This window comes from Centroberyx gerrardi, chromosome 21, assembly GCF_048128805.1.
Source record: "Centroberyx gerrardi isolate f3 chromosome 21, fCenGer3.hap1.cur.20231027, whole genome shotgun sequence".
NCBI classification, from domain to species: domain Eukaryota; kingdom Metazoa; phylum Chordata; class Actinopteri; order Beryciformes; family Berycidae; genus Centroberyx; species Centroberyx gerrardi.
In genome coordinates, this window is record NC_136017.1 from 1024456 (window position 1) to 1036955 (window position 12500).

A 12500-nucleotide genomic window follows, 5' to 3' on the forward strand; every position below is an offset into this window, starting at 1 on the left:
AGGCTGCGAGACAGAGAGAGAGAGAGAGAGAGAGGAAAATATGAAGCATGCATGAATGAAGAAGCCGCTGTAAACACACACACACACACACACACACACACACACACAGATAGATAGATAGATAGATAGATAGATAGTTTGTATTAGTGAGAATAGTTTGTCCCAGTTTTGAGAAGCAATTCAGTATGAGTCACCTTGTTTGAGTGTCTCCAATTCAGACTGAACACACACACACACACACACACACCTACACACACACACACACACACACACACACACACACACACACACACACACACACACACACACACACACACAGCAGACGTCCAGACTGCAGCAGTGGGAGCCTGAATGCAGCGTAAGGTTGTATTTATGACTTTGGAAAATCAGAAGTTTATGAGGAGACCCTGAAGGCAGCACCAAGTACTGCAAAATGCGAGAGTGGAAGTAACTAAATACATTTACTCACATTACTGTAACTGAGTCACTTTTTTGTGTTCTCCATTTTAAATCCATCCATCACAGAACAGATTGTGTCTCTCCATCAGCAACAGAAACTGGATCAACAGAAACTGGATCAACAGAAACTGGATCAACAGAAACTGACAAACTGTGGATCCATTCACAGTGAGAAGAGGAATCTGACTTTACTTTGTTTCTGCACTTTATTTTGTCGTTTCTAATGTTTCCAGTGAAAAGAATCTAGTTTGAACTCTGACCTCTCTCCTGTTAGAATCACATGGAAAAGATCACAGCTAACAACGCTCTCTGTTCTAAAGAGGAACTCAGGAACTTTTACTCTGACGACATTTTAAATCACACACTTTTTACTTTTACTGCAGTACATTTTTACACAGGTACTTTTACTTCTACTTCAGTAAGATATCAGCAAAGTAGCAGTACTTCTACTGCAGTAGGACACTGTAGTACTCTTCCTCTGCTGTCAGAATGTTTTCTTTCTCTTCCTGTAGCTTTGACATAAAACAGAAAGACGCAAACAACACAAAGTGAATGAATCTTCCATCAGCTTGACTCTCTGCAGGCCGGCAGACAGTTGAACTTCGTATTGATCCGAGTTCAGACTCAAAAATATGAAATGAACTCATATAAACACAAGTCAGGATGCACAGAGAGAGGCGGAGGAGACACAAAACTTTACAGAGAGCAGAAATCTGACAGTCTACAGACAAAACATTAACCAATAATCACGTTAACAAATCTCCATATCAGTGTTTTCAGTGGTAAATATAGTTAATATGAGTCATCCAAAACATTCAGTCACTAACTGTGTGATTGCTCAGTAATGTGCAGCGTAAAAAGCATCATGGAAACACTGAGACGTCAAATTTGCATAAAAACTTGACTCTTTACTGGTAAATTTTACATTTAAATCGTTAAATTAGTCTGACAGAACCAGACGAGACAAAGCTGCAGCCTTCACTTCCTCTCCTGTTGTGTTTTACTTCAATCAGCTGTTTCCTCACACTTTCAGATTTACTTTTAATAAAAAGTGCACAATATATTTTTTTAAATTCTATATACAGTGAAGATTCCCTGATATCAGAACATGAACAGAACAGCAGAAACAGTAAAATAACAACAAACCTGATTTATGGTCAGCAGTTCAGTTTGCTGCTCCTTCATCATCATCATCATCATCCAAATCTGATCCACATGACTTAAACAAAACAAAACAAACAAAACAAAACAAAACAAAACAAAACAAAACAAAACAAAACAAAAGAGAAGAAAAGTGATTGGCTGCATCCAAAACTGATCAGTTAACAGTTAACAGTTAAACTCAGTGTGGTTTAAACCAGCTGGATCATCATCAATTAATCAGTTAACTCCAGTTCTGCTTCAGCTGCTGACCTGCTGCAGCACACTTCAAAATAAAAGCACCCACTTCAAAATAAAAGCACCAACTAAACCCTTCAGTAACGAACCAACATGAATGTGTTCAGGCGTCAGAGATTCATCGCTCATATTTTTATTTCTGCAGCTATGGTGTTTGCCTTCAGATTTGATCGACACGTTTGTCTCCTGTGTAAAAAACAAATAAATTCACTGACTTTTCCCAAATTTCTCCTCATTTGGTCAAATGTGTGTTTCATTTTTTTTTGTGATCAAATTTTTTGCTTGCATTTTGCATTTTGCTTTTTTTTACACACAAACACAAGAAAACAAAAACACAAAAACCACATACACATACATACTCATAAACATACACTCAAGTCCCCCCTCCCCCTCCCCCCTCCCCCCTCCCCACAGGACCCGTCAACCCGCCCCTCCAAAATCACAACAAATCAGCCCAACCAAATTCAAAGATTAACAAACATAGATCATACCTTGACCCAGACAATCTACAGAATGAACGTACATCAAATCAACTGTCATGGGACTCAAAATACCACAGTTATAAATTAAATTACACAATATTACCATATAACTCACTGGAATAACTCATCACTCTCCTGCTGGTTCAGCGCCCGTATGCATGGCTTCAATAAATGAAGACCACAACCGAATGTTTTCCACGTTAGCGCCATGCATACGGGCCGCTGACATCTCCATGTTGGGGCCACTGACATCTCCATGTTGGAGGCCACTGACATCTCCATGTTGGGGCCACTGACATCTCCATGTTGGAGGCCGCTGACATCTCCATGTTGGGGCCGCTGACATCTCCATGTTGGAGGCCACTGACATCTCCATGTTGGGGCCACTGACATCTCCATGTTGGGGCCACTGACATCTCCATGTTGGGACCACTGACATCTCCATGTTGGAGGCCGCTGACATCTCCATGTTGGAGGCCACTGACATCTCCATGTTGGAGGCCACTGACATCTCCATGTTGGGGCCACTGACATCTCCATGTTGGGACCACTGACATCTCCATGTTGGAGGCCGCTGACATCTCCATGTTGGAGGCCGCTGACATCTCCATGTTGGGGCCGCTGACATCTCCATGTTGGAGGCCGCTGACATCTCCATGTTGGGGCCGCTGACATCTCCATGTTGGCCAAGTCCACTACTGTGGACGCCCATTGCTGATATGGCAAGGTACGCGGGGCCTTCCATCTCTGGGCTAAAAAGCAACGCCGCTGCCTCATGGACGGGTTCAACCCAGTGAAATCATTTAATAACAAAATGACAGGGGAACAAGGAACAGAAACCCCCAGCACTACAGACATCCTCCTAGCAACTGTTCTCCAAAATAATGAAATGGCCGAGCATTCCCGGACCGTATGTGACCCGTTCTGTCATTTTCAGTCGGAAGTCGCAACGGCGCATTTGTGGATAAACGTGATTTTATGAGAAAAGATTGATTTTTGGCTGTTTTGGGGTTTCATCAGATTTTAATAAAATAAAGCCTTGGCTTTCATTCTGTGTAAAGATTATTGTGAAATTCAAACGCTAAATATAGTTTTGAAGCTCATAAAGGTAGGGTGACGAGCAGAACTACTAGCTTAGCTCGCATTCCTCATGTTGCCAGGTTCGCGGTTTTTAATGTACTTGGAAATGTTATAAATGCTGTAGGACTTAAACGCTGTTTATAAAGTTTGTCAGGGTTGTATTGTGGAGTTTTGTTATTGGTTTGTTATTCTGGACTAGTTTCATTGATCATTGGGCTGTTTATGGGCTGTTTATGGGTTTAATTGGCACTGGGAGGGTTTTGTCGCTAAGAACCTGGCAACACTTCTCCCCGTCCCTCTCTCCCTTACTATGTGTCCCTTAAAATTATGAATGAACATCTGCATAGTAACAGGTTGACCATCGTTCACTTTATTGTCTAATCAAAATTATTGTTTCATCCGCGGGAAAACGTAGTTGTCAGGCACCTCAACCTGTGTGTGTGTGTGTGTGTGTGTGTGAATGATTTCTTTATTTGAATAAATGTCTCAGAATTGACTTCAAACTTTGAGGCCCTTTTTCTCAAAAACGTAGTTTGGAAACAGTCAAGACACCAAGGGGTGCTTCTCACTCAATCTTTGGAGTACAAAGATAATTTTGATATCACCAGAAAGCTTAAATTCTCCTCTTTCCAACAGTGTATTAAACTCAACATGCTTTGAGGGGTCAATGTGTACCAGGGGTTCCAAGGGGGCATAATTCATTGGGGTTTTGAGATAATTTCATGTGAAATAATTCACGGGGAGTACAGTATAGCCTGTGTGCAGAGCTGTAATGAATCATTTGGTGATTTGGGTTTCTGGATGACAGAAAAATATTCACCCACACCATATTCCAATTGATTACACTAGATGAAATGGAAAGATCTTGCTATGGTTTTTCTGCAGCATTGGTAATAAATGTATAAAGACTAGAAACCAAGCCCTTTGTGGTCTTGCATGTGCAGGATTTGTGGACGGGACGGGACGGGTCTTTAAATCTCCCCAGGGGACCCGTCCGCTCGTAAAGCTCTACGAAGCTGCAAATAAAAAAAGAAAGAAATGTTTCTTATTCACTTTCCCTGACCAGATTTTCTCAAACACTTTGGGGATTTGAACCAACAAACTTCCAGACACACACCTGCTCCTGTGTGTGTGTGTGTGTGTGTGTGTGTGTGTTTATCAGTACTTTTAAAGAGCTGAACATGATCCTAATTATTCTTCACATTATTCTGCTAGTTTCTTATATTCTTCTTGTATTATTTTCCTCCTCCTGTTTCCCCTCAGCCTGGAATCCGCCGGTGAAACGGAAAAAAAAAATCCGACGGAGCCAAAAATAATCCGGTCTGTCAGGTTTCCTCTCGCCGCCACTCGTCTTTTTCTTTTTTTCTCGGAGAGAAACGGAGAAACGGCGGTCGGCGGTCCAATCAGCGGAATTCAACTTCTTGTCAGGCAGAATGAAAGATTCCTGCATCGCCGCTCCGCCTTTAATTAGATGCTATTTAACACACACACACACACACTCTCTCTCACACACACACACACACACTCTCTCTCACACACAAACACACACACACACACACAAAGGAGAAAACTGTGTTAAAGCGGCACTAAAGAAAGATTCTTCTGGCTTGTTGGCTGATAGATGAAACAGACATTCACTTTTCATTCATTTCATCTGTTTATTTTCCATTTTTCATGAGACAAAATTGCTGAAATTTAGCAAAATTTCTCACAGAATATTGCAGCAGATCGGTTGAATTTGAATTCTTAATTACTGAGTTGGCAGAGTCGCAGGAGGAATGAAGCGACGAAACACAACATTCAAATTTATATTTTATATTTTAAAATCCATTAATCTGTGATTGATTGTGTTGGATGGACAGGCATTTTGCCACACACACACACACACACACACACACACACACATACAAAGTAAGACATTACACACACACACAGCATGCACATACTTACACATGCATAGCACACACACACACACACACAAACACACAAAAATACACACATACACACACACACACACACACATGCATCTCACACACATAAACCAACACAGACATGTATGTGTGTGCGCATACAAATGAGACAACACACTCATTCACACACACACACACACACACACACACACACACACACACTACCTCCTTCCCTTTTCTTTCCCTCCCTCCATCACCCTTCCTCCTCCTCCCTTCTCCCTTCTTCTCCTTTCCTCTCTCTCTCTCTCCCTCTCTCTCTCTCTCTCTCTCTCTCTCTCTCTCACAGAGATAAGTGAGCATTAGTTAACGAGGGAGGGAACCAATAATTATCCATGCTAATGTTATTTACTGCCTTTAATTAACCACACACACACACACATACACACACACACACACACACACACACACACACACGATGACAGAGTTACTGGGGAAAAGACAGAAGAGAAGAGAAGAGAAAATGTTTTCACTTTGTTGGGGTTTAAATTGGTAATCCTCGAGTTCCTGTTCTTCCTCCATCTTCCTCCTCAGCCTCACTCTGGTGTTCCTGCTGCTCCTCCCACAGATCACCTGTCAATCAAACAGTGTGGGCGGAGCTTGGATTCTCTGTTGATGCAGTTTGAGTTTCTCTTCTCTCTGTCTGTTCAGCCATGGTGGCTATCACTGCTCATGCTAACTACCCAGTTCTTCTTCTTCTGTTGATTCCAAACAAACCGGAAACGTAAAACGCATCACTTCCTGTGCGGCAGGAAAGAGCGACCAGACTCCGGCTGTTTAGAACAGACAGAGGATGAGGTGAATCCATAATATTCCTGAAATAACGCTGCCGCCGCAGATCCTTCGTGTGTGTTCGATAACTTGAACAGTTTTTATAAGAATCTTTTCAAATTTGGTATGGACATTGATGACCCCTAGAGGAAGAACTCTATTGATTTTGATATGTTTATGATTATTATAACTATTATTAATTAACTGATTAAATTTATGTCCATGCTATTTGGACCCATATCTCACCAATGGTGCATTATATTATTGTATTGAAATTTGTCAAGAGAATTGTTCAGGCAATTATGGAGATTTGTATGAAATTTGCACTTTCTGTGATTATTATTAATAAAATAGTTAATTAGTTAAATTTATTATTGAGTGTTAAAAAAATTGATAAGGTACATACCCTTTATTATTGGGGAGATAATCCCTAGAGGATTATATCCAGTCATTTTTGAGTGTTTAGGAGTAATAATAATATAATTAACTGGTTAACTTTATTAATTTGTGATATAAAAATAGTTATGGCATGCAAGCTTTATTATTATGAAGATTAGCCCAGAAGGAAAAAATTTATTATTTGGCAAAATAAAAATAGTTGGGACATACAACCAATAGAATTGGGAAGATTAACGCTGGAGTCTTATTGTGTGATTATTGAATGGATTTGACTTAATGGGGCCTTCGTCCTTGTTTTAATGAAAAGAAGCGTGTAAATAAACTTTATATAACTGACATGTGAACACAGTTTGCACATCTGCTCTGTAAATGTAACAATGTGAACAGACGATGACAAATTTAAATATAAAGACAAAACTAAATAAATTTGTAGATCAGTAAACTGAAAATATCTGTAAATTTGTAAATCTGTCAGTAGTCAACATGTTTCTCAGTAAATTCTGTTGTTATCTTCAATATTTTGTATTGTATTGTTTTCAGTACGTTTTATTCATCATATTCTTATCTATATCATATTGTATTGTTGTATTATCCTCAATATTTTTAAAGTATTATCTTCAGTATGTTCTATTTGCTGTATTCTTATCTATATCATATTCTTTAATGCTGCAGTGACTCCATTTCAGGTCGGGAATTGTTTAAATTACATCAAACATATCCTGTAAAACAAGACGTTTCATGTGACATAATAAAAAACAACACAAAAATCTCAGCCTTAATTTACTGCCATTTATTTAAAGTAATTTTTTTGTCAAAATATAAATACAAATAATAATAATAATCCTCGTCAGATAGAAAGAGGAGAGTTTCAGCGTTCACGGGACCGACTGGAATCTTCCGCTGCCGACTGCGTCCTTCACCCACAACAACGTCACCACTGCTACTGTACAGACACACCAAGCACTGCACCTCCTGCTCATTATACGTTACAGGACAAAGCTTTGTTTGAAACAACGGGACTTCACGGCTAAAAACGCCTCGTCTTTCAGTAAAACATGTCGGTAAAATCTCCAAATTCAGGGCAAGTAAACACTCCATAATATCCATCTTAGCAAGTCATTTAGTATGGAATCTTAAAATCTTAAAACAGGTGAAAAACTGAGATAACTCCACCTGTTTCCGAAGCAAATCAGCTTGAATCAAGAATGTTCTCAAATCAGGTGAAATTAGATATTGTAGATATTTGATCTTGCTTCTTGGAAATTCCTGAAACAAGGTGAATCTCAGCCGACTTTCACCTTGTTTTCCTTTTTTAATGAAAACACAATTTTAAGATTTAATACTAGATTAAATATGAAAAGAGATCGTCCGCCTTCCAGTCGATACACAGGGAATAAATTCCCTTGTGCCAGGCTGTGTGTGTCAGGAATTCAATATTCATCACATTCAAGTTGTGCCTTACAAATTCATTTTTTGAATTAATTTATCCAACAAATCCACAGGAGTCCAGGTGATGGCTGGAGAGTAGACCAACTTATCAGCCATTTTCACCGTTTTACTCGTATTTATCTGCTAGCTGGGGGTCATTTCCTATGAATCCTGAGTGGCAGGCTCCTCCCATCGCAGTGACCTTTGACCTCAAAACCAGGAAGAGCTGAGGTGTGTTTGGTTTTACTCACCACACTCCATGAAAAGCATACAGGAGCAAATGCAAGCACCACCCGCCTGAGGAAATCAAATGCCCCTTTGTTTTGTTTCAAATATTTGACGTTTTCACAGAGGGGCGGGGCTTAAAAGGGATAAAACACAGTAGAGGGTTCACACTCTGCCCTCATAGAGTCCGATCGAATTTCAGGTCATCAGTGAAACAAATCTAAACATTGAGTTGGTAATTTTGTTTGCCTGTCATGATGTTAATTATGTCGACTTCTAGATTTTTCTGTCTCCGCTGTCAACAGACTGTGAAATGTGATAACTTTGTAATGCTAACGAGAGACTGATAGCAATGCTAACCAGTTAGCTGTAACTCTTTATAATGCTAACAGGTAAAGAGAGACCGGTAACAAAGCTAGCCAGTTAGCTGTAACTCTTTATAATGCTAACAGGTAAAGAGAGACCGGTAACAAAGCTAGCCAGTTAGCTGTAACTCTTTATAATGCTAACAGGTAAAGAGAGACCGGTAACAAAGCTAGCCAGTTAGCTGTAACTCTTTATAATGCTAACAGGTAAAGAGAGACCGGTAACAAAGCTAGCCAGTTAGCTGTAACTCTTTATAATGCTAACAGGTAAAGAGAGACTGGTAACAAAGCTAGCCAGTTAGCTGTAACTCTTTATAATGCTAACAGGTAAAGAAAGACTGGCAGCAGGATTAGCCACTTAAAGTCACAATGAAATGGTATATTGAGAGCATCTTGCTTCCTGAATGTGTTGTAGTTCCTGTTGAAATAGGATGTTGGGGCGGGGCTTAACGCAGGGAGGGATCATTCAGAAGTGTAAACCAATGGGAGATCAGTTAGGGAGAAAAAGGCAGTGTGATTGGTTGGGAGGGGCGGGACTGTTCAAACATTTTATTGTTTGTTTATTAAGTTTTATTAGTTGGAGTTTTTATTTCCGCCTCCTGGTGCAGCATGATGTCACCATTAAAGATGTTTTCCAGGAAGGAAAAGGAATGGAATTTTGAGGAAATAAAAAAAATATCCCTTTTTGGCATTTATTGTTAAATACGTGTGTATTAGCTAACAAGATGAAAAAGTCATTTTTCATTTCATGGTGACTTTAGCTGGACCTTGTTTAGTAGCTGGCTGTGCTTATCTGTGGATTTATTCCAATTTAGACAATTTATTCCTTATTCTGTATATTTATTGGACAATAAATAGTTTGGTGATGAAAGCCAACAGGATGCTGAATATAAAATTACACACCGAGGTAACAAACAATCTCCCAGACCAGACCAACAAACTAACCACCCAACAGAAACCGCAACATATTTACAATATACACTGCATTTACAAAGACTAATAAAAGAAGCTGGATATTTATACATATAAATAAAAAAGAAGCTGCATATTTATACATATAACACATATATATATATAGATAGATAGATAAAAAAACAACTCCTTGGAGTGGTACTGTCACAGTCTCTCCCCAGAGGAAACACTGTCCATTTCAACGTCTGGTTATGTTTGCTACTTTACAATATGTACATGTACGATTCAGTTGATGAGGGAATAATTTAACTTCCTTGCATGGAAAAGTGTTCGTCTCTGTTTTTTTTGGGTTACAGGTTTGTTGGGGTTTGTTGGGGCAAAGCATCCCTCTCGGCACAGCGGGTGATCTCGGCTTGGCGGACGGACGGGCCGGCAGCAGCTCGCGAGTTCGACTCCCAACCTGCGGAACTCGCGACCTCGTGTTTCCCTGGTGAACCTTGGCGGCGACCTCGCGTTCTGGGGGGTCATGACCTCGTTTTGACCCTGGCGGCTTTCCCTTGCTCCTTCTTTGCCTCTCCCCTGCCGTTCCCTCCCCCCACCTTCATCCCCAGGTCCCTGATGTGGACCCTGACGTTCCCCAGGTTCCTCTGCCAGGCAGCGTTCTCCATCTTAACGTCCATCTTCTCAATGCCGTTCCCCTTCGTTGTCTTACCTCCTTGGCATTGGGTGTCACAGCAGTTAGCTTCTCCTTTGGGTGCCGTGCTGTTACCACTCAAACTCTTTATTCCCTGACGTTCCCACATGTTAGTGCCCACTGCAGCGTCCGACTTCGCAGGGCCAGCGATCCCAAGGTTCTTACTTCGTAGTCGCTGCGGTTCCCACATGCCACCATCAACCATAGTGCCCGAATTCACAGGAGCGGTAATCCCAGCATTCTTACTTCCTTGATGTTGTCGTTTCCACATGGTAGCGTCCATCATAGCGTCCGACTGTGCAGAACTAGTAATCCCGGTGTTCTTACTTCGCAGTCGCTGCGGTTCCCACATGGTAGCGTCCACCTTAGCATCCGAATTTGCTGGACCGTTAATCCCAGCGTTTCTACTTCGTAGTCGTTGCGGTTCCCACATGCTAACACCCACTGCCACATCTGACTTCGCAGGACCAGTATTCCCAGCACTTTTATTTCCTTGGCGTTGTTGTTCCCACATGCTAGAATGCATTTTAGCATCCGGATTTGCAGGACTACCAATCCCAGCGGTCTTGCTTCGTAGTCGTTGCGGTTCCCACATGCTAGCATCCAAGATCACATCCGACTTTGCAGGACCAGTAATTCCAACATTTTTATTTCCTTGGCGTTGCGGTTCCCACATGCTAACATGCATCCTGCTTTCCATTTTGGCTGGTGGACCAGAACACAGTGTACTTTTCAATCCTTGGCGTTGTACGGGCTCTACAGTCCTGTTATCCACCTTATTGTCCACTTTAGCACCTGTAATGCCCCCCGCCGCAGGCTCCGTCGTCCCCTGTCGCAGTAGCGGTAATGACAGTGGTAGCGGTTGTGGCGGATGTGGCGGTATTGGCAATAGTACTGCCAGTGGTGGAGTTGGCGTCGTGGATGGTGAGGTTTCCGGCGAGTCCCAGCGACTGTCCAGAAACTCCAGGGAGGAACCCAACATGCCCGCCAGCTCCGGACTGGCCTCCACCAGCTCCAGAGGCTCCTTAACGTCGGGCCGGAAGGAGGCGAGCTCCTCTGCCAGCTTCTGCTCGTCCGGACCCGTGAGGAGCTGCGACAGGGATGCCTGCCGGTAGAACTCATCCTCGGCGATGGACGACACCTTGAGGTGCGGAAAGAGGCGTCGGAAAGACCGTGACGTCATCCGAAGGCGACCCAGGACGTCGGAGAGGAGGAGCCAGTTCCTGGGACTGGAGGAGGCAGAGGAGGAGAGAAAACAACAGTATGAATTTTGGATATTTATTCCATTTTTTGAAATTAATTAAGTTAATTAAGTACAAAGAGGAAAGACGAAAGAGGAGAAAGATGGAGAGAGGAGGAAGGAAGGAGATAGGAGGAGGAGGAGGAGGAGGAGGAGGAGGAGAGAGAAAAGTTTTAGAGTTTGAAATATTTGTTTTAGCTTGGATGAAACTTTAACGATCCCTGTGGGGAAATTGGGCAAGTTTGTGGTGAATGAGTTTTTCAATCTCAGACAAAACAAAAGTCAGAAAAAACGGAATGAAGGGAGGAGAGAGGAGATGAGGGAGAAGAGAAGAAAGGAGGGAACAGAAAACAAGAAAACAAGAGAATGAGTTTTCGTGCTGTGTTCGATTAAACATTCAGTTAAGGTGGACAAGTCAAAATTTGGTTGACAAATGTCAGAAGGAGGGGGTGGGGGGGTGGGTGAAGGAGGGAAGGAGGAGAGAGGAGGAAGGAGGAAGAAGAGGAGGGAGGAGAAAAAGAGGAGAGGAAGGAGGAGAGAGGGCTTCTTTTTGATATATTCTGTTATTGCAGCCATATACAGTTGGCACAGAGAGCCTTCGACATCAATGGAGCTGTCATTGATTTACAACGTCTGGCAATGTGTGTGTGTGTGTGTGTGTGTGTGTGTGGTGTGTGTGTGTGTGTGTGTGTGGTGTGTGTGGTGTGTGTGAAGGGCAGAGGAAGAGTAGCACACGCACACACACAGCAGAGGACAAGGCCACATGTTGCTTTAAAGCGAGTCGTTGTTGGAATGTTAAATAACCCAATGAAGTGTGTGTGCGTGTGTGTGTGTGTGTGTGTGCGTGTGTGTGTGTGTGTGTGTGTGCGTCAGTGCCTAGTGGCCTTGTAGCCTGGAAGAACCATTAATACTACATCAGACATGAGAGAGAGCGAGCGAGAGAGAGAGAGAGAGGGAGAGAGGAGCAGAAATGTGATGGGGAGGAAGACGAAGTGGAAGCCAATTAGCTGTGTCGCCACGGCGATGCAATCCTCGTTAACCACCTCTCCGTCTGTCCTGCCGTTATCTCTCTCTCTCTCT

General features: G+C 42.2%; 1 protein-coding gene across 1 annotated transcript in view; it reads right to left on the bottom strand.

Annotated features, from left to right (window-relative positions):
• Window positions 1-9340: 9340 nt before the first annotated feature.
• LOC139917614 (BCL-6 corepressor-like) overlaps window positions 9341-12500 on the bottom strand; it is a 49119-nt gene continuing 45959 nt past the window's right edge. Inside the window, exon 12 of the mRNA XM_078291230.1 lies at window positions 9341-11409. Coding sequence (XP_078147356.1) covers window positions 10011-11409 — 1399 coding nt within the window. The 3' untranslated portion in view covers window positions 9341-10010. The remainder of the gene's footprint in view (window positions 11410-12500) is intronic.